A 27,898-nucleotide genomic window follows, 5' to 3' on the forward strand; every position below is an offset into this window, starting at 1 on the left:
CTTCCTGGCCCCTGCTGGTCTCAGCATCCCTCTGCTGTTCCCTACTGACCCCTACTGACCCCTACTGACCCCTGCTGCCTCCTGCTGCCTCCTGCTGGCCTCTGCTGATCGCTGCTGACCACTCCTCATACTTCTGACAACGTATAACTATTACAACTTGCTACTGCTTGCCTCTGCTTGCCTCTGCTGACCGCTGCTGACCACTCCTCATACTTCTGACAACATATAACGATTACAACTTGCCCCTGCTGGTCTCTGCTTGCCTCTGCTGGCCCCTGCTGGCCCCTGCTGGTCTCTGCATCCCTCTGCTGTTCCCTACTGACCCCTACTGACCCCTACTGACCCCTGCAGACCCCTGCTGAGCCCTGCTGACCCCTGCTGACCACTGCTGACCACTGCTGACCTTTGTTATCAACTTCTGACATGATGTATAAGTATTCAAGCCTTGTATAATGTAAATCTATGGCAATAAATGATATAATTTAACAGAATTCTATGTGTTCTCATCATTTCTACCTTTCTTTTCCTCTCCAAATCATCGCCTTAGCTTTAAGAGACCGTTTTCCGGTTAAAATTGGATTCCCAAAGTGTCCAGCTCTCGTACTTGCTGCCAAAATCAAAATTTAAAAGTCCTGAAACAGCTGGAAAGTCCTGAAACGACTTAATTTTGGAAGTCCCGAAAAATTGGAAAGTCCTGAAACAGCTGGAAAGTCCTGAAACGACTTAATTTTGGGAATCCCGAACAATTGGAAAGTCCTGAAACAGCTGGAAAGTCCTGAAACGACTTAATTTTGGAAGTCCCGAAAAATTGGAAAGTCCTGAAACAGCTGGAAAGTCCTGAAACGACTTAATTTTGGAAATCCCGAACACTTGGAAAGTCCTGGAACAGCGGGAAAGGCCTGAAAGAGCTGGAAAGTCCTGAAACGGCTTAATTTTGGAAGTCCCGAAAAATTGAAAAGTCCTGAAACAGCTGGAAAGTCCTGAAACGACTTAATTTTGGAAATCCTGAACACTTGGAAAGCCCTGAAACAGCTGGGAAGTCTTGGAATTTCTTGGAAATTTCTTGGAAACGCCGAAAATTCTTGGAAACCCTGAATTTTTAGCAAAGTTCTGATTTTCAGGACTTCCGAGGTGATTTAGAACTTCCTAGTGGGTTCAGGGAAACCAAGGAGTTTCAGGGAGTCTTATAACTAAGGTAATGACTTGGAGAGGGAAAGAAAGGTAAAAAATGATGAGAAAACATAGAATTCTTTGTAATTATATCATTTATTGCAATAGATTTACATTATACAATGTTTTGATACATATATATCATGGCAGAAGTTGTTAACAAGGGTCAGCAGGGTTCAGCAGTGGTCAGTAGGGGTCAGCAGTGGTCAGCAGGGGTCAGCAAGGGTCTGCAGGGGTCTGCAGGGGTCAGTAGGGCTCAGTAGGGGTCAGTAGGGGACAGCAGAGGGATGCAGAGACCAGCAGGGGCAAGCAGTAGCAAGTTGTAATCGTTATATGTTGTCAGAAGTATGAGGAGTGGTCAGCAGCGGTCAGCAGAGGGCAGCAGAGGCAAGCAGAGGCAAGCAGAGACCAGCAAGGGCAAGCAGTAGCAAGTTGTAATCGTTATACGTTGTCAGAAGTATGAGGAGTGGCCAGCAGCTGTCAGCAGAGGCCAGCAGAGGGATGCAGAGACCAGCAGAGGCAAGCAGAGGCAAGCAGAGACCAGCAGGTGCAAGCAGTAGCAAGTTGTAATCGTTATACGTTGTCAGAAGTATGAGGAGTGGTCAGCAGCGGTCAGCAGAGACTAGCAGGGGCTAGCAGGGGTCAGCAGAGGCAAGCAGAGGCAAGCAGAGACCAGCAGGGGCAAGCAGTAGCAAGTTGTAATCGTTATATGTTGTCAGAAGTATGAGGAGTGGTCAGCAGCGGTCAGCAGAGGCCAGCAGAGGGATGCAGAGACCAGCAGGGACAGGCAGTAGCAAGTAGTAATCGTTACACGGTGTCAGAAGCATCAGGTGTGGTCAGCAGAGGCCAGCAATGCCAAGCAGAGACCAGCAGAAGCAAACAGGGGCCAGCAGTAACCAGGAGTAGCCAGTAACAGTCGCTGTATGGCGTCGAAAGTTGTCAGGGGGTCTCTACTCTTGTCAGCACTGGCTAGCGGAGGCTAGCAAGAGCTGGCAGATACCAGGGAAGGCCTGAAAGAAAATTGTTTTCCATTATGGTACTTTGGAATTAGAATTTACCATTCTTAGTCTTTGGAATTGGAGACTGAATATTGAGGGAATTTAATTACTTCGGAATCAATCGAAATTACATCTCAGAAGCGGATTTCGAAAATTTGTTTACTCCTCTTTGTAATTTATTTCATTAGATTCCAATAGAACAGCGAGCAGAAAAGTTCGTACAAGTTTATTGTTCCCTTAGCCATGTTAAATTTTATTCAAATGTACCAGAATAATCATTGTTAAATCTGTATGTATCTTTCAAGCTTTCTTAATAAAGATCTATGTACTTCTAAATGGTGATTATTTAATTCATGATTAAAACCTCTCCTTCCTCTACCATTATGGTCTTCCTCTTCGCTTATCTTCGTCGACATTTTCCTCGTCTCTTCCTTTAAGTTTAAGCGACCACCTACCAATGGTCAACTTTTAGTAGGAAATTGCGACCACTGGTCAGCAGTAGTCACAAATGATCAACAGTGGTCAGCAGTGGCGAGAATCCTTCCAACTCGTGAGCTGCTGATAGAACGAAACTCTGGCACATTAAATGATACTTGATATAGCTTATTAAAGAGTATCGAATGGAGTTAATTGTCTATTCGATCTAAAACACACGAGTGTTTCAATCAACGTAATGTTTGTAACGAACATTTACACGATACCTATCATCCATCATCATCACAATTATCGTCTGATACAGAGTATGAATCCTCGAAGGAAAGTTTCGCGTTGCAATCGTATCACGAGACCAAAAACTTTGATTCTAGACAATTGTAACCCACACGACTTAAAATCCGTCTTAAAATTTCCTTTAACATTTCAATTCGAGCCACATGACCTGACAATCGAAGCATCAACCTCCAAAATACAGTTTTCGCCCACAGAAAGTAACCACAAATTTTTCAAAATTCTCCATATAAGAATAAAGAACTATTACTGTTCGATTCTCGCCTTTTTCTCTCGTTTTCTGACCAGCAGCGAGGCGAGCGTAAAAACCAATATGGCCGCCAGCTCGGCGCGTCAACGACGATACGAAAATTATGAAGCGAGGTAAGAACAAGGTTTCGACATCGATGGGTACAGAAAAAACAAGAAGCAACGCAGGATCCAGTGGATCGCGCGCATGTGTGGACGAAACGAACGCAAGAACCGAGTGAAATCCGTGAAAACCGAGGAGAAGAAGGAAGCCACGGTTTATTCATTCCTCGGTGAAGTTTGTCGCGAGTTGTAGGTGGGTAAACGGTTGGGTGGATAGGTGGAAGAGCTCCTTGGTGCCGCGGATGTGGTTCGCTTCGATAGGATGGTAGGCGGTCGCAATCAGTTTCATAGGTGCCTCGCGCCCGAGTTCGCAGGCGTCGAAAACGGGTGTCCAGACTTGCGCCGTCGTATAACCACCCGCTTCGGTTTTCCTCGCAGAAACACGCCCTTCCTCGCGAGCACAGCCAACGCCTCCATTCGCCTCTCGACGCCACCCTTGGCCTCCACTTCGCTCCCTGCTATCAGACGCTCGCGAGATGCCGTCGCGACCACTTCTTTTTCCACCTTTTTTCCATCCCCCATTTTCTCATCACTAGCAAAAGATAGTTTCCCCGACATATTCATATCCGTGTCACCCCTCTTTTCTCTGCTATTAACGTTCAGAGTCGCCTCGACGACAAAAGGCACCAGCAACCAGCAACCATTGCTCGTCATCAGACTGAGGATGTTTATGCATTTATGGGAAATTTTAATTTTCAAAAGACTACTTAATATGCAAAAATATAAGGGATACTTGAAGCAAGATACGAATTAACCCTTTAACGCTCATATTTTTCGGGTTAACCAACAACGATCAGTTTTCTTTATTGGATTTGTTAATTACAATGTTTTATCTAACGTATAATTTGAAAGAAAAGAAATATTATCATCCCTTGAACCGTTGGATTAAAGAAATATTGTTTTTCAAAGCAGTCAGACTCGGGCATGAACGTTAAGGGATTGAAACAACCCTCTACGAAGCTCTCATTTCATTAATTTTATTAATCAAAATATGAATTTGCATAAGAATCCGCAGTCTGCTCATCATTTGATTTACTTCTTGGAATTATTATATCGTTCTGATGCAACAATGAGTCTCTCCTGTTTTCTCGAGTGCAGTTACGTTCGTCGCCATTGTCGCGAGTGACCAGACGTCACGGATGCAAGGAGGGTCTCGTATAGTCAGGCGTGTCGTGCAGGTTTGTGTTTCTCGAGAAGCTTAGGGTGTTATTCACGTGCTAATGTATCGTCAGAATCGTTTCAGGCGATTGGTTTTTCATTATTGCGGTAGTTGCAGCGAGGTGGACGATTTTCTTTGTAACGGAGCAGGTAATTTATGAAATATGATGTTATTACAGTCTTCTTTTTCTCTTATTCGTGATCTTACTAGACGAGAATCTTGAATTACATCGCGAATGTTTGATTGTGTTTTATTTGCGCTGTGAGGTCGTAATATGGAACGAGTTTGATTAAAATTTGTGAGAGATATCCGGAGATGTATTTTAGGCAAGATATATATATGCAAGCGAGATGGAACTGCCAATATTATTAAAATAGTATCAAAGTTATTAATACACATATTTTCGGTGAAGAAGTATTTCCTTGAAAGTGTCTAAAAAAATAATTATTTTAGAACGATTTGAAACTTTTATTTTGTCCAAAAATGTCTGGACCCTGTGGATTTTTATTTGAAATGTGTTTTTGATTTTTAATAACCAAGATGGACGTTCCATGGGAATTTTGTTTAATACTTATTTGTAGGTATCTACGAGCTCTACTTCGTAAATAAATTTCAATGAAATACAGTCGCTATTGCAGGAGTTATGGTCATTTGAAAATTGGACCATTTTTACGAGGACTCACTTTATGGGATTATAAGGAACAACGTTTCAAACATTTTTCAACATTACAATCTTTCAATTCAGGAGTTATGATTCTTTAAATATGATTGCAATTGACCCCTGTGATCAAAAATAATTTTTTCAAAATGGGTTCGAGATTCTTTAATTTCGTCGAAAAACTTCGCCCGTCAATTTTGTTAAAAGATTCGTTTTTAATTTTTAACTTTCCTTAACGTTACAGTCGTACATATTATCGTTATATCGACCTCTCAACGCGGCCATTTTCTCTTTCATCGTCAGATCTAGAACTCTAGAAATTCAAAAATTCTATTTTTGTCAAATAGTCTTGACACAGAGGGGAACGATGCATTTATTTACTTTTGTAACATACAAAATTAAACTTTACACAGAACTAATCGAGGTTAAAAGCTCATTATTCAAATTCCCAATTAACCAAACGCATCGTTGAAACAAAAATCTCATTTTCTAATTTTGCAAAGTCTATTCAACACTTTGACTGCCACGCCACCTATACAATGGGTGACAGGATTTACCATTATGATACTAGAAAAATGGATTCTCAAGTCAAGACGCCGAGGGAAATAAATTGTAGGTTATGTACCTCACAATGCTGTAATATAACAATTCTACTTTGGCAGAATATTACATATACGATTTCGACCTGGCAGTGAACGTATTAACACTTTGACTGCCACGCCATCTATACGTGGGTGACAAGATTTACCATTATGATAATAGAAAAATAAATTCTCAAGTTAAGACTACGAGGGAAATAAATTTGAATAGAGTTTGTGAATTTTAACAAGGTTACGACAATAAGTACCGAAACAAATTTCAGGTTATATAGCTTACAATGGTCTAAAATAACAATTCTACTTTGGCAGAATATTGCATTTTGACATGACAGTGAACGTATTAACACTTTGACTGCCACTCTACCCATATATGAGTGACAGGATTACCACTGTGATACTAGAGAAATAAATTCTCAAGTGAAGACATCGATGGAAATAAATTGTAGGTTATGTACCTCACAATGCTCTAAAATAACAATTCTACTTTGGCAGACTATTACATATACGATTTCGACCTAGCAGTGAACGTATTAACAACTTTGACTGCCACGCCATCTATACGTGGGTGACAAGATTTACCATTAAGATACTAGAAAAATAAATTCTCAAGTGAAGACATCGAGGGAAATAAATTTGAATAGAGTTTGTGAATTTTAACAAGGTTAGGAAAATAAGTACCGAAACAAATTTCAGGTTATATAGCTTACAATGGTCTAAAATAACAATTCTACTTGGGCAGAATATTACATTCTAACCTGGAAGTGAACGTATTAAAGCTGGTAATGCTTTCTAACAATCTTGTTTGCCTTGTCGAGTGATCCTAATCTGCTCTCTCCTTTAAAGATCATTTAATTTCCCGCGGTAACTTGTCGTAGATCGATTATTCGGAAACGAATTTGTCCACCTGTTCGGATAATCGAGAGGTCCCGGTGTACGGTGAGCCGCGGGGATAACGTATCGTTGTACGCGCGATGGTGTTGGAAGGCACGCGAATTCCCACGTAAGCGTAGGTCAACTGCAACCAGGTGGAGGTTGGAAAGCATAGGCGGAGCTTTGAGTTCCGCCTCCACCTACGATCCCACCTCTTATTATGCTTTCCCCGACCTTTTCCAACCTCCCTCTTCGTTCTCTTTTATCTGTCGTTTTCCCCCTACTATGCCCTCTTCCACGTTCGCCGCTATCTCGCTCGATCAAGCTCGTTTAGCCGTGTGCCCGGCCTTCTTTCCGCTCTGGTTCGTCTTTTTTACCACCTCTCTCTCTCTCTCTCTTTCTCTCAGCGTCACGCTGGCCTTTTCTCAGGCTCGCCTCATCATTTCTCCGTCTTTCTTCTCAACAAGAAGCATCGATCTATCGTAACGTTGCAAACCGCGCTGCCTCCCCCCCCCCCTCCACTCTTTGTTTTCAAGTACCACCTACTCAACTTACCGCGAGAACATGCATTCAACGGGGGCGCAGCCATTTTGCATCGGCTTTTTATTCCTCCGCGATGGCTCGACCTTGTCGACGTTTTATTCCCTGCTCGAACGCAGCTTCGTACGCGGTTTTCGTCCCTAAATAAAAACGGGAAATTAAAGGATGGACTGGCGCGTGGAAGAGAGTGTCGGTCGCGACGAGCTTTAACCTCCAATGCTTTCAGAAACGACAAGATGGCGCTTCGAATTTGCATTTGCGTTGACAACAATGATCTCTGATTACACAATTTTTACCCTTTGGGTTTCGAATTATGTTTGAATTTTGTCACCAGCAGTATCCTACGCTTTTAAGTGTTTTATTTCGAATTTAGGTTAACTCAAGAATAGGACAATTTGAACAAATTCAATCAGATATCTGTTTTATGTACGCCATTGTTATAGTTTGTAATTTTCAAGTGTATCTCTTTCGTTTGAGATTGAAAAAATGACGAGTGGAACTCGACAAAGGAGCTTCTAGGATAAAAATTTTTCGGCCAAGAAAAAATATTTCGAATCGTTCTAAAAAAATTATTCTCGGTTACAGGGTTCGATTACAATCATTTTTGGTCGATAGACATACCCTTAAATTCCTAACCATTTTCGAGAAAAAAATTCGAGAAGGTGCTGAGATTTTTCGGCGATAAAAAATTTTTCAAATCGTGCTGGAAAAATTATTTTTAGTCGCGGGGGTCAATTACAATAATTTTTGGTTATTAGACATACCCTCGAAATCCTACCCACTTCCGAGAAAAAAATTCGAGAAGTTGTGAAATTTTTAGACGAAATTAAAAGAATTGAAATCAAACTAAAAAAATTATTTTTAGTTGCGGGGGTTAATTACAATCATTTTTGGTCATTAGACATACCCTCGAAATCCTACCCACTTTCGAGAAAAAAATTCGAGAAGATGTGAAATTTTTCGACAAAATTCAAAAATTTCAAATCGTTCTGGAAAAATTATTTTTAGTTGCAGGGGTCAATTACAATCATTTTTGGTGGATAGACATATCCTCGAGATCCTGCGCGTTTTCGAGAAAAAAATTCGAGAAGATGTGAAATTTTTAGACAAAATTCAAAAATTTCAAATCGTTCTGGAAAAATTATTTTTAGATGCAGGGGTCAATTACAATCATTTTTGGTGGATAGACATATCCTCGAGATCCTGCGCGTTTTCGAGAAAAAAAATTCAAAACATACTGCATAAAGTCTTGTGAATATAAAATTATGATTTCGTCGATTATTATTTCACCAACCAACACATATACCTCGATCGATCTTAAACGAGAAGACTGGAGGTCTCAGTCTGGTCTGAAATATCGAGGAACACCTCTAATAACGAAGGAATAGAAAACAATTAAAAATACCAAAAATATTGGATCGATCGAAGGTACAGAAAAATGGCGGTTGAAATGCTTAGTAACTTCCAAGACGAGCATTAACGAAAGCAATTTACGAACAATGGCTTTGCAAAGTAAGAGTACGATAAAACAATTATATAAAAATCACAATTTGCTTCCTAGTTTTCAATTATAAATACAAGTTACTCCAAAACTTTCATCAACCCTTTGCACTCCTTCGTCGAGTCCCAACTCGACATTTTTACAAGTCCAAATCAAACAGATATCGTACACTTGAAACTCACAAAACACAACAACAGTGTAAATAAAAATTTAATCGAATTTCTTGTCAACTCTGTTTACATTGCCCTGTTTTTTAGTTAACGTAAATTGCAAACAGAACACTCAAAGCGTTGTGGGGCTGCTGGTAACAAAATGGAGCGCAGAGGGTTAATCGAACACGTCGAAACTGAACTTCCATAGCAGAATTAAAGTATTAATTGTACATACCTTCGCGTTCTTCTTCCCTAGTCGTGGTCTGTTAGTTTGATGAAAGGATTATTAAGATTCAGGTGTACGCTCGACGCAGAAAGAAGAAGAAAACTGTTGCTAGACGGCTGCTGTACATTCGAGGATCACTTTATTTCGGTTACAGAACAACGTTCACGACAGGCAGTTGGTTTTCTCCTGTCCTCATGTTTGGTTCGTGTATTTACAGAGAACGTCCCCGACGTGCGCGACGGGACGATTCGCCGATCAAAAGAGAGAAAGAAACGAGGTGGATCGCGCTCGAAAAAGGCAATCATCGTTTCTGTCTTTCGAGCCAATCGCCCCGAGAGAGATTCGAAAGTTTCGCGCGCAAGAAACACGCCCGTGGAATCTGTTTCGCCTTTCTCTCTCTCCAAAGATCGATCGATCGAGTTTGCCTGCTTAAATCTTAAGACGAGAATATCGTTTCAACGCAAAATGCATCTGGACAGTAGACTTTTACCGGACGAAAGTTGTGGCGATCGTTTCAACGCGGGTGGACGGCTCGACGCCATTTTAAAATCGAGTCTCGTCGTTCCAGTCATCTCGCGAGCAATAATTGGGAATAATTCTGTTAATTCTTTCGAACCAAATTAAGATGGCGGTTGTCGAACGAATCTGAAATTTTTATTTTGAAAAAATTGATAGTAAAAATCTATAATTTTTCGATCAAACTCACCGTGTTTATGGTTTCGAGGGCCCTCCACCGCGCGTTGTCGTTGAACGAGAAAATAGAGAGCATTCGCGAAAAAAATCATCACGAATCGGGTTAAACAAGTAATAAGAAAAAATTAAATTTAATTCGACTCGGTCCTTAATCCTTAATAGTCTTTTTCCCATACTGTCCTGCGTGTTAAGAACGTTGGGCCAGAGAAAATAAATAATGTCCGTTGGAAATTGTGCGCGTTATCAAATTTATAAGAGAACAGAAAATGAGTAAACTTTCACGAATTTAAAAATAAAAATAAAAGAATAGTAAACACACGTTTGTTCAAATGAATTGCATTGATCGTTTGTGATGTGTTAATTTCATTACGTACAAAACGCGAACGTAATTTGTTTCGTGCCACAAGTTTGCTCTTCGTTTCGTTTATTCTACTAATCTCCGATTCACAAATGTTTCCAAGTGAATGTCAAAATGAATTAGAAACGGAAATCCTCATTTTTATTTAAAAATTACTTCCCGCACGAACGAACGTTTCAAAAGAAACCATTTCTTCGTGCAGCAAGTAATTTGAAGTTGTAATTTGAACAGATAGTAACAAACACTGAAAAGAATACAAGTTGTGTCGTTAAACTGCAATATGGCGACTCTACGCGAGAAAATGAATCGAAAAAAATATGGAAGTGTCTTCGTCAAAGTCTTTGTTTATTTAAACCGGTTCTAAGAAGTTTGAAACTATTAAATAACGATTCGAAGAGAACGAATACTCGCGAAAGAAAAATGATATAATTTTCTCGCGCATAGCAGCCATATTGTCGCTCGTATCGCCAGTCGTTGGACACACTGTGGACGATGAAATAATTTCTGGTACGTTTGGAGAATTTCTACTGGAAACAATTGTGTTGAAAAATTTGTCGATTATATTTTATACATGCATACTCGTATTGGTGAATCGAACGCGGTGCACACCATACACAGACGTGTTCCGGAAGAAGATTAAGAGAACGACAGATTCGGCGAAAGGGCAAATTTAAGATAGATGATAGTCGTTTAAAGTCACACCTAAGTTTCCAGGTACGCGCGAATACTCCTCGATTCGTATCGGATTCGATTTCGCGACTAATATTCAACACGCTGACAACCAGCTGGAATTCATTCTAATTGTTTCGAAGGCGTACGAAAACGATTTGAAAACCGAAGGCGGTAGAATCAATAAAATTATACGGACACCGATGTTTCGACACATTCCAAGCGCTTCGATTCTTTCGGTAGAATTCATTCGATTCGTTTTGAAACTTGCGATCGTCTCTAACATCGCACGGTGTTGTTCCTCTCGCAATTGCTAATCGACGTACGTAAGAAGTAACGGAATTCCAATCGTAAAATTGATCGAAAACGCGATCGAAGCGCCGCGGGTTCCTTCGATCGAGACGCTATTCACGCGCGCCATTCATGCTTAATTTACTAGTGCTACGATGCGTAACAGTACATGTTAAATCTAAAGGAGAAATTTAACGTGACGCGTAAATATGTACAAGGTATTTACAAAGCTCAAAGGTTCGAAACGCGTCGATTTCCCCGCGCAAGATTCGCGCCAGACTATCGACCCCGTTCGAGAGTCCGGAGGTCCTAGGATCGAGGAGCGACCGATCGAGAATGCTCGCTTCGATAAAAAGGCGGGGCTCCTCGAGTGAACTTACACGCGCGCCAGGGAAAAGGTCGATAGTCTGAGGGAACCCTAAAACTCCAGGTTTAAACGGCTTCTTGTTTGGCACTCGGTCTCCTTCACACGTAGATACGTCGTAAGTCTGAAGGCGATGTTATCATGTTGCACTGCGGGCAAAGCTTTTTCGCACCCTGAAATAGCCAGCGAAAAATGTCGATTCTTCTGGGGATCTTTCCAACAACACTGGACGATTGGGATTAATTTAACCCTTCCGCTGACAATTGGGAAAACTATTGGGGTATGGATAGATTGTGGGGGTTGGTCCCCCGAGCTTTCGATTCGATTTCTCTACGTTTACGTCTCGTTTGCATGCATAGTAAGTCCCAAAATATTAACTCTTTGGGGCACAACACGCTGGGGGATTCAAAGTGCCCCACACACACACACCTTTTTGATGCACCTGTGGCGCTGCTCTCGCGTGGAACTCGAGAGATTTGTTTTATTGGGGCCTGCTAGTGGACTTAAGCAACCGAGGGGTCGTGAGAGCGCTTGTGAGAGCGCGAGCCCTCTGGTGGCGAGCCTGGGAGGCCATGCCACACACTTATAATGCGTGGTGGGGCATTTTTAGCAAAGCAGTTGGTAATATTTTCAACAAATGTTACGAATTCAATACAGGTTCATAGATCGTTGCAAGCGGAAGAGGTTTATTGGGACAATCTTTTTTAATGTATTTACATTACGTGACACCTTTATTAATAAAGATATAATTTCTATTTTATCATCTGCGATCCTGTGCCGCAAAGAGTTAAGCAAATGATGGACGTCCCAACGATTTTTTCTTTTAACCAGAATAATACTTTCGACCGACTTTCGATACTTTCAGACCGTTTTAGACGTATATTATTAAAAAATTACGACGTTTGTAACTCACCAGTGTGTGTAGCCAGCATTGTTCGCAATGCACATGCCAGCAGCAGACAGAAGTTACAGGTTTCTTGTATTGTTCCTGAGAACAGATACGAATCAAAACTTGAATCGTCAAAATAATTCGATCGGCTTCGAAATGAAAAGGAATTTACTAATCGCGAAAAAACTTTGGTGGAAGTGCAAAGTATGGGCCTGAAGGCCCTTGCGTCGAGTGGAGTGGCGAAAGAAGCAACGAGTATGGAAAAACCCCATAAAAATGGTCCAATTTTCAAACAGCCATAACTCCCACAATAGCGAATATATTTCAATGATACTTTTTTCCGAATCACAGCCCATGAGTACCTTCAAAAAAGTATAAGACAACTTTTCTGTAGGGCGTCAAATAAAATTATTAAAGGGGGTAGGGTGCCTAAATTTTCCGGCGAAAAAAGAAATTTCAAATCGTTCTGGAAAAATTATTTTTAGCTGCGGTGGTCAATTACAATCATTTTTGGTGAATAGACATACCCCCGAAATCCTACGCATTTTCGAGAAAAAAATTCGAGAACGTGTGAAATTTTACGACGGGAAAAAAAATTTCAAATCGTTCTGGAAAAATTATTTTTAGTCGCGGGGGTCAATTACAATAATTTTTGGTGTATGGACCTACCCCCGAAATCCTGCCCCCTTTCTAGCAAGAAATGCAGTAAGGGTGGAACTTTAAACGTTAATAACTTATTAACGAAGCCTCCATCAACAAATTAGTATTCTGGATTTTCAACTTATTTTGGCCTCTAGAATCTCCCATTAAAATTTTTCCCAGGGTTATCGAGTGTCACGATCCATGGGGGTGCGTAAAAAGAAGACTAAAAACAAAATGGTTGATCCCTGTAGCCAAGGACCACCCTGGAATAAAATGCTAAGCGAACGGAACACCGTGATAAGGATTCCGCGGTGAAATTTGTCAGGGCGTTTGAAAAACTCACCATGCAGATGAGACACTTGAACGGTTGACAGCGCATTTCCGTCTCGAGTTCTCGGATTCTTCCTCTGAGAGCCTCGATTACCGGGTTGTCACCGTCCCTTCTCGGCGAGGAGGAGACGGTTTCTTGCTCGTTCTGTCCCAGAGGAGTGGTCGTTCCCGGTTCTGGCTTCACCTCGACCAACCCTTGACCCATCTGCTCCGGCGTCTGAGGCGTGTGCGCCGCGTTCGGCGTGTTCGGCGAGATCACGGCTTCCCGGAGTGCGTCTCTTTCCTTTTGCTCCCTCGGTGTGCCCTCCATACGGGGCGCGATCACGTCTGCCTCGGAATACTGAGCTGGCCCGAACTCCGCGGCATCATCCCCGTCCACCACCAGGTCCACGTCCTCGTCCTCCTGCTGATTCGCTCCCCCGTTTCCACCTGTCGACCCACGGTTGCTCGAAGACGTCGCCAAACCTGCAGCTGTGAACGGAACCAAAGAGTTAAAATTTAGTAATTTTATCATTCCTCAAGATAGCATAAATATAATATAATATTCTGTTAAAATTTAGATTTTGCACACCCAGTGCGATGTATACGCAAGACCCCCCATCTCTTTTCTCTGCAATTTTTGTACGAGTCCCGAATTTAGGGGGCATAATTCCCTTTTTGATATATAAAACATTAACAATAATAGTAAGGAAGTGTTCGACGACGCGTACCAGAGAATCCTCCAACGAGCATCGACGTGGCCCGAACTCTTCTCTGCCCAGCCCATTCGTACTCCTCGAAAGTTTCAGCGTCGCCCTCCACGTCGACCTCCTCCTCGTCCACGTTATTCTGTCCAGCAGGATTCCCATTATTGTGCTTGGCCAAACACCTTTCGACGTGTTGGTTCAATTCCTCGGTCGAACCGGACAGTTTCTCGCTGCAAACTGGACACGCGGGCTCGTCCGCTTTTCTTTTTCGATTTTTCACGCGAATTCTGGCCTGCAGGACAAACAAACAATTGATTTGAGAACCCACATTTCGCTCCTAAGCGTTTCCTTACAATAAAGTTTAGTTATTTTATTTTTTATAGGGGAAGTTGCCCTAGTAAACACTTAATCATCTCTGCAACATGTATAGAAATGTCACTGTGATTGGTTGTTCCTTGTGTTTCGTGTTTAGAATTATTCACAGGATCGTGTGTAACCGTCCAAGTAATTCTAAACGGTGATATATGTACGTGTATCTATTTACCTGCCTATTAGCTTTGATCCTTTTGTACGTCTCCCATCTTCCATGAGGCGTCCCGTCGACGGCCGACGGAGCATGGAGCATCGGTCCATGGGGATGATCCTGCGGATGCCCTGGGCCCAGATTCGACCTCGATGCTCGTGCCCGCGAAGACGAGGAGGATATCTTGTAGAGACGGTCGAGCTCCTGGGCAAAGTGTTGCTCCAGTTCTTGTGGTCTCACGGTGACTCCGCATGCTGGACAACAGGATGGATCCGAGGGGAACTTCTTTTTACCTGCAACAGAGTAACAACGCCATTTAGTACTGCTCGAGGAATCGGGTCACTTTTGTGGCGTTGCTTTGCTGCAGTTAGGATCCCCAGAAAATTCGTAGGAGCTAGTAGACTCATCAGTAAAAGGCTTTCTAGCAAGCCCTGCTTAGTGGACTCATTAGTAAAGGCTAGCTTTCTATAGCAAGCCCTGCTTAGTGAACTCATCAGTGAAGGCTTCCTAAAACAGGTCCTGCTAGTGGACTCATCAGTAAAGGCTTTCTAAAGCAGGTCCTGCTAGTGGACTCATTAGTAAAGGCTTTCTAGCAGGCCCTGGCTAGTGGACTCATCCGTAAAAGGCTTTCTAGCAGACCCTGCTAGTGGACTCATCACTAAAGGCTAGTTTTCTATAGCAAGCCCTGCTTAGTGGACTCATTAGTAAAGGCTAGCTTTCTATAGCAAGCCCTGCTTAGTGAACTCATCAGTAAAGGCTTCCTAAAACAGGTCCTGCTAGTGGACTCATCAGTAAAGGCTTTCTAAAGAATTCTTTCTAAAATCTTGTTGATTTAATATTGTAGGAGATTTGTATCGAATATTTGTACCGTGTACAATTTAAATTTTAAATTGGAAACTGATTGTCGATGTATAGTTTTTTTTTTGTAGGTTGGTTTATAAATTATATATTATATATATTAGGTATTTGGTTTATAAAATATAAATTCAAGTACTTTAAATTTGTACTCGTTTCAGTGTTACATGGATATATAAAATTAATAAATTATAAGATTGTCGATATATAGTTTTATTATTTTTTTTGTAGGTTGACTAATGTTTTACGGCGTAAACAAATTTCTAAATAACCTTCGAGAATACTTTTTTACAACATCCTGTGTATTTCGTCTCGATCCTTATAGATTTATTCTATACATGTACGTTTGTTTTTAAAAGAAACATTCGTGAGATCGGGGAGATCCGAAAAATATTTACAAAAAAAATTCCGGAACCTGAAGCGAAATAAACTTTGTCGAGCAGTTGCACCTGTTACGGTCCCGTCTCGCGTTAACGTAAATTTCGACTATAAACGTGTTTATAATGTACGCGTGCACGCGTTGAATACGCGTATCGATAAAAATTGACGCATCGGGGATCCGAAGATAATAATAAATACCGAAACATCGAAACGTTCGAACGCAACGGCACCTCGAGTGCTTTAAATGAATTTTTATTAATGCAAATGCCAGATCAGTTTTTAAATTGCGCTCGAAATTGTAACTTCAACTCGAGATCGAGCGCGTCGAAAAATTATTCGCTCGATAATGCAAAATGAATTTAAAAATTTATAATTACTAAAAAAAGTACACTTTTTTAATAATTTCGTGATTCAGGAGGAAACGAACGAATTATTTATCGGTTCAGGGAACGTCTGATATTTAAAAAATATTAAACTTCGAAAATGGGAATAAAAAATAATTTATAAGAATCTCGTGATTATTTGTACGGTTTATGATTATGAAAAAATACGAGTAAATATTTTTAATAATTTCGTAATTCAGTAGGAAAAGGACGAGTGTTTATCGGTTCAGGGAACGTCTGATATTTAAAAAATAATTAAACTTCGCGATGAAAATGGGACTAAAAAATAATTTATAAGAATCTCGTGGTCATTTGTACGGTTTATGCCTTGAGAAGTGTAGAACGTGTACACTTTCGTCGAAATATCCCCGTAGCCCGATCGGGGGGTGGGGGTTGGAGCAATAATCGAATACGAGATTGTCGTCGAATTATGAAACGAAGGAGGGAGACGCGTTTCGCTGGTATTTTGCATCGCGATTATTTCCAATCGAAGCCCCATTCCGCGATACCTATAAGGGAAGCAGAAGGTGTCTGTTTCAATAAAGGAAGGAAAACGGAATATCGAGTGCGGAGTTCGGCGCGGCGCGGACATAAATTTGCGAGCGTATTTAATTGAAAGGGGAAAAAAGAGGAATGGAAGGTTGAGCCGCCGACAAAGAGGAGATGGAACCAACGGGGAGAAAACGATAAAGCCGTTTCCGGGGGACGACGAAGGCTAGCCAGTACCAAATAGGAGAGAAGTATGTACTGTTCGATACGTTTTACCGACACGAGAATACTCCGGTCGTGGTAATCTCCGAATAGACGAGGCCAAAAGCGGGAGTACACTGTGTATACCATTCTAAAGCAAGATCTCTTCGCGTCTAACTGACTTACGATCTTTCGAAAGGCCTGCAAACTGAACCTTTCGCAGTTTATTTGTATTACGAACTGGCGAAATCGTGGACGGCGCTTTGAAATTGTGCAACTTCTTCCGGGCGACTCCAAAATGGCGATTCCCATTAAAATGCGCTCCAAACTGTTTTCGTAATCTACGAAATTAGGAAACCACTTTTCGCGACGTAAAAACTTGGTCCACCGGTTGTATAACCTTATCGGCATTACCATTCAAACCCTGGAGACGGTTAAAAAGATATGATTTGCGTTTAAGGAGTTCCATCTGCTGATATAATTAACGGAAGCATCGCCGTTTCACGGTTTGGGGGGTTGCAAATAAAAGAAGAGGAACGAAAGGGGGAACAAAGTGATTATCGTTCATTTCTAAAAATTACTATGTTTCGTGTCATTGTTTTTGAACAGTAGCAATTCACGTTCACATATTCGAACCAAACGTCGTGTAAAAATTTCGACTGGAAGAAACAGCGAGACATTTGGTCGTAATTAGAAAGCGGTGTTTTCGAGGGTCGCGAATTTAGATTCCTGGCGCATCGGTCGTCATCCGAATGCCTCTGATTTAATAGAGAACATGACCGCGGAAGGGCGAAAGGGGTGAGCAGTGATTCCTGCCCGGAGCGGGTGCAAGAGGGGAGATGTACAATTAGAGGAACCACCCTGTGATCTCACCGCAATACCAAAGTGTTTTTTCAGCGAGTGAACGAATTCAAGATCTTCCGTTCGATGTTTCCAACAAATACGAAAGTTTCTAAGCTTCGAATCGCGTTCGATTCAAACTTTTCATTATGCAGATCCCCCAAGCACACTAGAAGCGTTTCGGTCGCCATTGCTACACCCAACGTTATGCTGCCACCCCTCACCCCCCCCCCAAAAATGGGATTCAGCTTATTTTAAAGGGTAATTCTACCACTCTCGTTTGTGTTACACGCAATAAAATCGAACGTGCTTCCGTCACCGTTGCGCGTTCATCGAATTCCAAATAATAATTGAACACCTTCGATCACGCGGACGCTGTAACAAACATTCTAGGCCCCCCATAGAATGTTAAACGACGTGTTTATGAAAAAACATTGAAGAAAGAAGTCCGTTTCGTGCATTATTGAAATATAAGCCGCAGGTAATTAGTCGAAACCTCGGCCAGTATTTACGGCCGTTTAATCCGAATAGTACAATTAGTATATATCGACGGTGCCAGGTTGGTGGTTATAGATGTAGGATAGCCCCCTACCTATCACGTATAATCCGGTTTTAATTAAATAACTGCGTTTCTCTCATTCCCCATCGCTTGCCATACGGCGCCCTTTCCTTCGGTTTGCTTCCACGCAAGAAACTTCAACTTCTATTTCGCGTTGAAACGAAAACGAGAGTAGCCGAACTTGTGTATCCGTTACTAATTAATTGATAATTAAGGCGCAGAGTAGAACCAACAGGTTTGCACAAACAGCTCTTCGAACACGAACTACATTTCAAACTACGGTTCAGTCGAATTCATGTCTTTTTTGGAAATTAACTGATAATTTAGATGGAAAATAGAACCAACAGGTTTGTACAAACAGCTCTTCAAACACGAACTACATTTAGAATTATATAATTTACTCGAATTTATGTCTCCGTTGATAATTAATTGATAATTTAGATGGAGAGTAGAATCGACAAACAGTTCATCAAACATGAACTACATTTAAAATTATAATTTACTAGAATTTACTCTGTATAATTTACTCTGTTGATAATTAAGGTGCAAAGTAGAATCGACAGGTTTGTACAAACAGTTCATCAAACACGAACTATACTCAAAACTATGATTTAATTGAATTTATGTTTGCACAAACAGTTCTTCAAACACGAACTAAATGTAAAACTATTATTCGGTCGAATTTACATCTCTGTTGGGAATTAATTGATAATTAAGGCACAGACTGGAGTCGACAGGTTTGTACAAACACGAACTACATTTAAAACTATGATTCGGTAGAATTTATCTCTGTATTGTATTGTGGGATCGGGAAGATAATGACTCCGCTCTGTTCCGTTCCGCACAATTTTATTGTTGCTGTCGTACAACGACGTGACTCGTGGTGCGGGTTACGCTCGACTCTCTGGTACGATCATCGCCACCGTACCAAGAGGCCTTCAAAAACAAAAGACGGTCAGAGACGACGACAACGGCTTTTCGGCTCACGCGGCTCTGGTCGTCTCGTGTGCAACCATCGTCTCGTGTGCAACCATCGTCTCGTGTGCAACCATCGTCTCGTGTGCAACCATACATTGTAGCGGCTTCGAACGGCTAAGGCGTATGTGGCGCCTTGGCCGCCACACTACCCCCCTGCCAGTAATTGGCACAATTACGAAAAATTGACCGACTACATTACCACTACCATTTACTCTATTATATAAAATACGTTATCCTAACTAAGATTTACATTACAGTATTTGAACAGAGTTGAAAAAAAAAGGAATTTACATGGAGTTTAATATATAATACGTAATACCTAAAAATACATGAAAGTACATAAAAGTGATGGAAAAAAATAAATGGTATATGATACTTATTATAATAATGCGCAAGCCTTAAGTACTACCGCGTAATTTGAAATCGCTCGGGAAAACGTACGCGTCTACCTGAACGCGTAACACGTTGCTGTATAACCGGCGCATTGTCAGGTACGTTTGTTTGTGTGACCGGCTGATTTTCTATGCTCACGGGATCCGGTCTGTTTTCTGCTAGCATATAAGCAGGCTTTAGCCTTTCAATTGATATATTTATTTCCTTACCTCTAATGTTTATTGTAAATGTTTTTTCGCCTCGGCGCACTACGGCGTATGGACCTTCATAAGCGGGTTGTAAAATAGTTTTGGCTGAATCTGTTCGGATGAAAACATGTGTTGAACTGCTAAGATCTTTGAAAACGAATGTACGATTAACGGAATGGCGTGATGCATTAGAGGGACTCAATTTAGAAAAATGGTTGCGTAGTCTATTAGTAAAATCGGAAGCATTTTCTGTGCCTTCCGCTGAATGCGAAGACAAGAACTCTCCCGGTAATCTTAATGGCTCGCCATAAACTAATTCCGCTGAGGTAGCGCCGAGGTCTTCTTTCCAGGCGGAACGAATACCGAGTAGAACCGTCGGAAGTATTTCTGTCCACCTGTCGGATCCGTGGCACCTTATAGCCGACTTGAGCTGTCGGTGAAAACGCTCTACCATCCCATTGGCCGCTGGGTGATACGCCGTTGTGCGAAGGCGTGTGGATCCAATTAAATTGTTCAGCGCAAAAAATAATTTGGATTCGAACTGCCTACCCTGATCGGTGGTAATCCGTACGGGAGCACCAAACCGCGCTACCCAACCGTCATAAAAGGTTCGAGCTACGGTTTGGGCCTCCTGATCGACCATGGGGAAGGCTTCCGGCCACCGCGTATATCTGTCTACACAGGTCAGACAATACCTGAAACCTTCGGACACCGGTAAAATTACTATGTCTAAATGAATGTGTTCGAATCGCGCAGAAGGTTTAACAAATGTAGCCAATGGTGCAGTCACATGACGGGAAATTTTTGATCTTTGGCACGGTATACAGCAACGTGTCCACGTGCGAACATCTCTTTTAATCGACGGCCAAACATAACGTTGCGTTATGAGCTTGATCGTCGCGTTAATACCTGGATGTGATAATACATGTAACATATTAAAAACTGCGCGTCGGAAAGGAGGGGTGACATAAGGTCTTACATTCTTAGTCGAAATATCGCAAAAAATTTCGGAAGACGTGCCAGGCAACGAGACTTTGCGTAATTGCAGGCTAGATTCGCTATTCAACAACCGCTGCAACTCCTCATCCTGGGCTTGCGATTTTGCCAATTCTTCGAAATTAATCGAGTGGTTAACCGTTTCCACTCTGGACAGTGCATCGGCAACGACGTTGTCTTTACCGGAAATATGTTGAATATCTGTAGAGAATTGCGCAATGTAATCTAGGTATCGGAATTGTCGAGGAGAGCATTTATCTAATTTCTGTTTGAAAGCGAAAGTTATGGGTTTATGGTCTGTAAAAATCGTGAAATGTCTGCCTTCGAGCATATGTTTGAAATGTTTTATTGCTAAATAGATAGAAAGTAGTTCCCGGTCGTAAGCTGAATACTTCTTTTCGGCAGATCCTAATTTCTTAGAAAAGAATGCTAATGGTTGTCGTTCGTTGCCGACGCACTGATGTAAAACAGCTCCTACGGTGTAATCAGAAGCATCGCAGGTAACCGACAATGGAGCGTTGACCGCAGGATGAGAAAGCAGGGTTGCGTTTGCTAAACTATTTTTGGTATTTTCGAAAGCCTGACGCGCTTCCGAAGTCCAGGCTATCGGGGTCTTGCCCTTTAAATTGCCGGCTAAAAGGTCGTTCAAGGGTGCTTGAAAGCGAGCGGCATCTGGGATAAAACGGCGGTAAAAATTAAGCATTCCCAAGTACTGCCTCAAATCCTTCGCGTTTTTCGGAAGGGGAAATGACTTTATGGCTTGTACCTTGCCGGGCAAAGGTTGAGTGCCGCTTTCATTTACCCGATAGCCTAGAAATTTAACTTCTTCCTGTCCGAACGTGCATTTATTCGGATTAACAACAATGCCATAATCTTTTAATCGTTTAAATAATAATTCTAAATGGCGCAGGTGATCGGCTTGGGATTCTGAGGCGACCAAAATGTCGTCTATATACGCGTAACAAAAATCGAAACCGCGTAAAATTTCGTCGATAAAGCGCTGAAATGTTTGCGCGGCATTTCGTAACCCGAACGACATGTACGGGAATTCAAAAAGCCCGAACGGCGTTGTAATGGCCGTTTTTCCGACGTCTTCCGACGCAACCGGAATCTGATTATAAGCTCGGACGAGATCTATTGTGGAAAATACCTTTTTGCCACTCAGTTGTTGCGCAAAATCCTCAATGTGACGCACGGGGTATCGGTCGGGAATTGTCCGTGCGTTTAACGCTCTATAGTCACCGCAAGGCCTCCAAGCTTCTTCGCCCTTCTTCGGAACCATATGAAGGGGTGCTGACCACGCGCTCTTCGAAGGACAAGCGATGCCCATCTTCACCATCGCGTCGAACTCCTTCTGGGCAGCCCTGAGCCGGTCCGGTGCAAGCCGCCGCGGCTTGCTGGAAACGGGTGCTCCAGGGGTTGTCTCGATGTAATGCACCGTTTGGTGCGTAGTCCTCATCGGGGTGCCGCTAGGCCGTGTAAGTTCCGGCATCTGCATCAGGAGCTGGTGGTAAACGGTAGTCCCTGCTACTGTCTTCACCGACGGCGTTTCATCCTCGGCTCGTGTTCCGCGGACCGTTAACGACGTGGTCCGATCGACGAGGCGACGATTGCGGATGTCCACCATAAGATCGAAGTGATCGAGAAAGTCTACCCCGATTATGGGTTTTGTAACATCCGCAACCACGAATCGCCACACGAAATCCCGTCGTAGGCCGAGGTGCAGGTTTAACGACACTGTCCCGTAGGTGTTAATTACACTCCCATTCGCCGCCGCCAGCTGGTACTCCGATCTTTCTCGCAATCCGCCTAGCAGGCGGCGCGGAAAAAACGCACAAATCGGCCCCGGTATCCACTAAAAATTCCGTCTTCGAGCTGTTGTCTAAGATGAAGAGGCGGCGTGATGCTGGATTTGTGTCGCTGGCCGCCATCAACGACTCCCCAGGTCGTTTCCCTGATCCGTGGCGTTCCAATTGCACGGTGCAACGCACCTCTGCGCGACCGGACCGAGCCGCCAATGGTACCAGCATTTCCCTTGATGGTCCATTTGTCCTCCCGCGGGCCGCTCTCGCGATCGCGATAGAGATCGTCTGCGGTAGCGCGAGTTTGGATGATTTCGGTGGGTCCACCTGCGACGGGAAGATTGCCCCTGGTCCACCAAGGATTCACGGATGGCAGAAATTTCCTGCCTCAAGGAAAGAGCCAATTGTGACATCTTAATGTTTAACATGGCCTCGATGCTCGGGCCCGGCGGGGGTATTTGGCAGGATGAAGATACGCTCGTAATCGCGGCCTCCGTGACGTGTACCCGCGGTGTCATCGTATCCGCGACAGCGTCTGCCAACTCTGCTACCTTATCCAGCGGGGTGTCCCGCTGCGTGGATAAAATCACCTGCATATTAGCAGGTAGCCGGCCCATCCAAAGCGTCCGCAATACACCGTCCGAAAAAGCCGTACCGGCCAATCCGCGCAGGTGACGAAGAAATTGGGACGGTTTTCTGTCCCCGATTTCCTCGTGTTCCAATAACCGTCGCGTTTTCTGTTCCTGCGACGCACTAAGCCGGCGAATGAACTCATTTTTTAGCGTCGTGTACGGATCCGCGGCCGGGGGATTCATGATAATGTCTCTTACTTCCGCGGCGTGTCGCGCACCTAACGCGCCGAGAATGTACCCGAATTTCGTGGTCTCCGACGTTACATTGGATACCTCAAAACTTCTCTCTACCATTGAAAACCACATCTCCGGGTCTCCCGGACAAAACTCGGGTATCCGTACAGCGACGCGATCAACTGCCAACGGCACACCCACGGATGTCCCTGCGTTAACGTTAGGGTCAGTCATTTTACCAGTCTTGGTCACAAAAAAAAAATAGTTTCACCGCACACACACACCGCGCTTACTATTTGTCAGACCGTGTCCTTTTCTTATGTCCTTAACACTATACACTTATTTCTCTACCCTAACTAATATTGTCCGTATACGAAAAATGTCCAAATTTTCTTTAAAAAACTTTACTTGCGCGGCGAGATCACGTCGGGGTCACCAATGTGGGATCGGGAAGATAATGACTCCGCTCTGTTCCGTTCCGCACAATTTTATTGTTGCTGTCGTACAACGACGTGACTCGTGGTGCGGGTTACGCTCGACTCTCTGGTACGATCATCGCCACCGTACCAAGAGGCCTTCAAAAACAAAAGACGGTCAGAGACGACGACAACGGCTTTTCGGCTCACGCGGCTCTGGTCGTCTCGTGTGCAACCATCGTCTCGTGTGCAACCATCGTCTCGTGTGCAACCATCGTCTCGTGTGCAACCATACATTGTAGCGGCTTCGAACGGCTAAGGCGTATGTGGCGCCTTGGCCGCCACAGTATTAATTAATAAATAAGGCGCAGAGTGGAATCGACAGGTTTCTCGACAAACAGCTCTCCGAGCATAAACGATATTTAACACTTCGATTCAGTCGAATTTATCTCTGGATAATTAACGGATAATTAATGCAGAATAGAACCAACCCTAAAAAATAATCATTACATTAACTGCGACTGTTCGAAGTATGTTAAAAATATGAAAAATTTTGAAACTAATGGTTGCAATAATAACAGACTGTATTAGAAAAATATATATTAGTTTTGTTGTTTGTACGGATCGGAGTGGCGAAGTTTAAGTCGGTGGTACGTGCGGGGAAACGTATCGTTGGTTCTTACTCGACCAGAAAGGGTTGTCGGCGGTTTCGAGCCGCACAGCGTCACCATTACCAATTTCCTCAGGCATTTATCCGCAACTGTTGGCATCTCGATGGGTCGGGGGCACCGCACCTGGACACGTATCCACGATCAACCATCTCTTACCCTCGCGAATCACTCTTTCATTGATGGGTCATTTCACGTCGACTCGATCACTTTTTCCACTCGACGTCACGAATTTTGATAAAATTGAAATATGATTCAGTGCGGGGGGAAATTACAGGGACTTCACCCTTTGCGGTTGGCGCACGTTCTACCCCCCTTCTGGACCGTACAATCGCTGTAGGCGTCTCTTTACCGAAATTATATTCACGATATTCGAAATTATTACAAATATCATCTCCATCTTTGTATTTTATTCTTCTCGAAATTACTGGGCGAATAGTTCCTTGTAATATAATTATATAAAATTTATCAACGCTTTATATTCTCGAGAACAGTTTAGTAATTTTTTTAACCATTTACCTATTTCTTTTTAGATTTTATATATAAAGTATTTGTTCCCTGACGTTGCATGTTGCAAATATTACGCTCTTCCACGTAGCCTTGTATATATTTATTTTATTTCGTTGCCCCCGTACCCGGACCGTTTCTTTTATTTTTCATACCGCGTCTCGAAATTTGCATCGTTAAATCATAAGTCTGTGGATGGATATAAATCGTACCAATAACAATTAATGTATATCATTACGAGGCGAAGTAACATGCGAGGGAACGGAACAAGCACCGAAGAAAACGGGGGCCCGGGCCCAGTGATGTTACCCGTGTCAGTGAAATATCAAAATACCTTTTTGTTCGCTTTGGCGGGAACCAATAAGGCGCAAAAGTAGTGATCGTACCAAGTCGATAATTACTTCCACCCTTTCGCGTTACAGGAACGAAATCACACCTGCCACGCGAACGCCTCCGATCTTAATCGGCCGCTTAATTATCTTAATGCGCGCCATTGATCGGACAGAACAATATAGATACTAATTCTCATGAAAAATGCATAACGTACGGGATTATTTACATTAATAACGTGGTTATTAAGCCGCTTCGTATTAACGAGAGCAATATCTATCGATCGAACGCGTCTGCGAAAGATTGTCGACGATACTCTTCTAGAAGTAACGTCAAATTTCAAATTTAAATTATTTTAGATTTAAAAAAGAAAAAAATAAAAGAATTTTTTCTCAGAGACTCATCTTTCTCTGTTAACACCTTGACTGCCACGTGACCCATATATGGGTCACAGGATTTACCATTATGATGCTAGAAAAATGAATTCTCAAATTGAGAATATAGTGAAAAGTTCAGGGAAATAAGTTCGAATGGAATTTATGAATTTCAACAAGAAAACAAATTTTAGGTTATATAGCTTACAATGGTCCAAAATCAACGTTTCACTTTTGCAGAATATTATTATAATAGAAATTCGAAATTCATTCGTAAAGGTAACTTTCACGGAAGTTACAAATTAAGAGAGTTAATGTTTAAAATAGAAAAATAGAAATAGAAATATGGAAAAACGATGACTTAACCTTCCCCGATTATTATTTGAAACAGAACGGAGTATATTTCAATATCGTCCAAGTTTCTAACCTCGAAATGCAAGGGTGATCGATATGGCGCGAAACCTTGAATTTGAATTGCAATATTTGAAAGAAAAATCAATTGGAAATGGATTTAATTACAACATAAACGGGGTTTTCTAATTCGATCTTTGTGCCATCATCGTATCGGTTACAGCCTGCAGGATGCTCGCGATCCTGCCACGCTTAAAGGTTGTAAGTTCGGCAGTTAAGGATATAAGGGTTCAAGGGGGGCTGTGATTCCTCTGCATACTCGAGCTACTATAAGTGCAGACTTCCTGAAAGGGTCTCGTCTAAGGACATACGCCCTTTCATGCATACCGAATTTTCCGTATCTCCTAGGTCGTACTTTATGAGACGGCTGGAAAGCCTTCGGAGTTAGATCGAGGGTTGTCCTAGAAAGCTCACCCTCCCTGCACTATTTATGCCTATCGTTACAGCCTCGAACAAACACCTGATAATATTTTCGATACTTTTACCTTCTTTTTTTCTTCTTAACTATTTACAATCGAACGTCTACAGTTTGATTCTATCGTGCACTGTTCGACGATTAAAAATCATTGATTCGACTGGAAAGTAGCTGTTAAGAACCGCTGCTCCAAACAATAAATGTTTTATCTACGCGCCCCAATTTTCCTGTCTACTTTGCTGTAATTTCGACTGTCTCCCCTCGACGTATCGGTCCCATCTTGTTACCTCGCGTTGCTTCTTCATTTTTTACGAATTTACCATCCGTCGTAAAGACGCGTTCTGCTCAGTTTCGAGCGATGTGCCCCGTGGAAATTTGACGCGTACGAGAACGAGACATATTCCGCGAGAAGAGGGTCTCCTAATTCGCTTTTACAACCCCGAGCCGTGCCTCGTCGCTGATCAAAAAACGTCCACCTACCGTAGACACGAGCGTCGATCGAGACTTTACGATTCACGTACGACTTTATAACAAAGCAACGTATTTATACCGTTAATCGCAAAAATTATCCACGGTTCGGCCATTTGTTATTTTCTTCTGGCTTTACGTTCCATTGCAAAAGCTTCAGAATTATGTCAATAGCGTGACTAGTCAATCTTCGGACCAAACGATACTATTACTGTTAAAAATTTGATATTCGGCTGCCTTTTTGTTAATAAAAGAAAAAGTATCGCAGATATCGCGATTATCCTAGTTCATGCTATAGGGAGACCAGTTCCAAAGATACTGTATAAATTTCCTGTCGATATCTTGATCAGTTTTTCTGTTATCGCATACGCAGTGGCGAAAAATCTAGTTTCGAGAAAAACAGCTTTAACGCTGCGCGTGGTACATTTCAGCTGGCTATAACTTCCTTAATTTTCAAAATTTCAATTTAATATTTGGTAGATATATTTTCGAGACTACATACCAAAAGACAATGCAAAGAAAAATTCGATTTTTTAAATCCTACAAAGTAGAAAGACAACTTAAAGTTTTACATCCAATTATACATATATCCCTGCGCGTGGTACATCTCAGCAGACTATAACTTCGTTAATTTTCAAAATTTCAATTTAATATTCGGTATATATATTTTCGAGACTACATACTAAAAGACAATGCAACAAAAATTCGATTTTTTAAATCCCACAAAGTAGAAAGACAACTTAAAGTTGTATGTCCAGTTATTGTATATACCTGCACGTGGTACATCTCAGCAGACTATACCTTCGTTAATTTTCAAAATTTCAATTTAATATTTGGTAGATATATTTTCGAGACTACATACTAAAGGACAATGCAAAGAAAAATTCGATTTTTAAAATCCCACAAGGTAGAAAGGCCCCTTAATGGGAAGACAGTCCCAAAAAATTAAAAAATTGAAGAAGCGACAGCTTTTACCATCGAAAGCTTCCGAGAAAGATCATCGATGGATCCAGTGTTTGTGAAGGGAGCACGTTTTGAAGCGG

General features: G+C 42.2%; 1 protein-coding gene across 1 annotated transcript in view; it reads right to left on the bottom strand.

Moving 5' to 3' along the window:
- Positions 1-9,101: 9,101 nt before the first annotated feature.
- The window catches only part of LOC122396113 (E3 ubiquitin-protein ligase Rnf220-like), a 160,264-nt gene continuing 141,467 nt past the window's right edge, over positions 9,102-27,898 (bottom strand). The window contains exons 6-10 of the mRNA XM_043394239.1: positions 14,417-14,688; positions 13,897-14,164; positions 13,200-13,657; positions 12,239-12,313; positions 9,102-11,498 (exon numbers count right to left, since the gene is read on the bottom strand). Coding sequence (XP_043250174.1) covers positions 11,427-11,498; positions 12,239-12,313; positions 13,200-13,657; positions 13,897-14,164; positions 14,417-14,688 — 1,145 coding nt within the window. The 3' untranslated portion in view covers positions 9,102-11,426. The remainder of the gene's footprint in view (positions 11,499-12,238; positions 12,314-13,199; positions 13,658-13,896; positions 14,165-14,416; positions 14,689-27,898) is intronic.

The sequence above is a fragment of the Colletes gigas genome, unplaced genomic scaffold (genome assembly GCF_013123115.1).
Source record: "Colletes gigas isolate AHSC1104 unplaced genomic scaffold, ASM1312311v1 Colletes_gigas_Sc00007, whole genome shotgun sequence".
Taxonomy (NCBI): domain Eukaryota; kingdom Metazoa; phylum Arthropoda; class Insecta; order Hymenoptera; family Colletidae; genus Colletes; species Colletes gigas.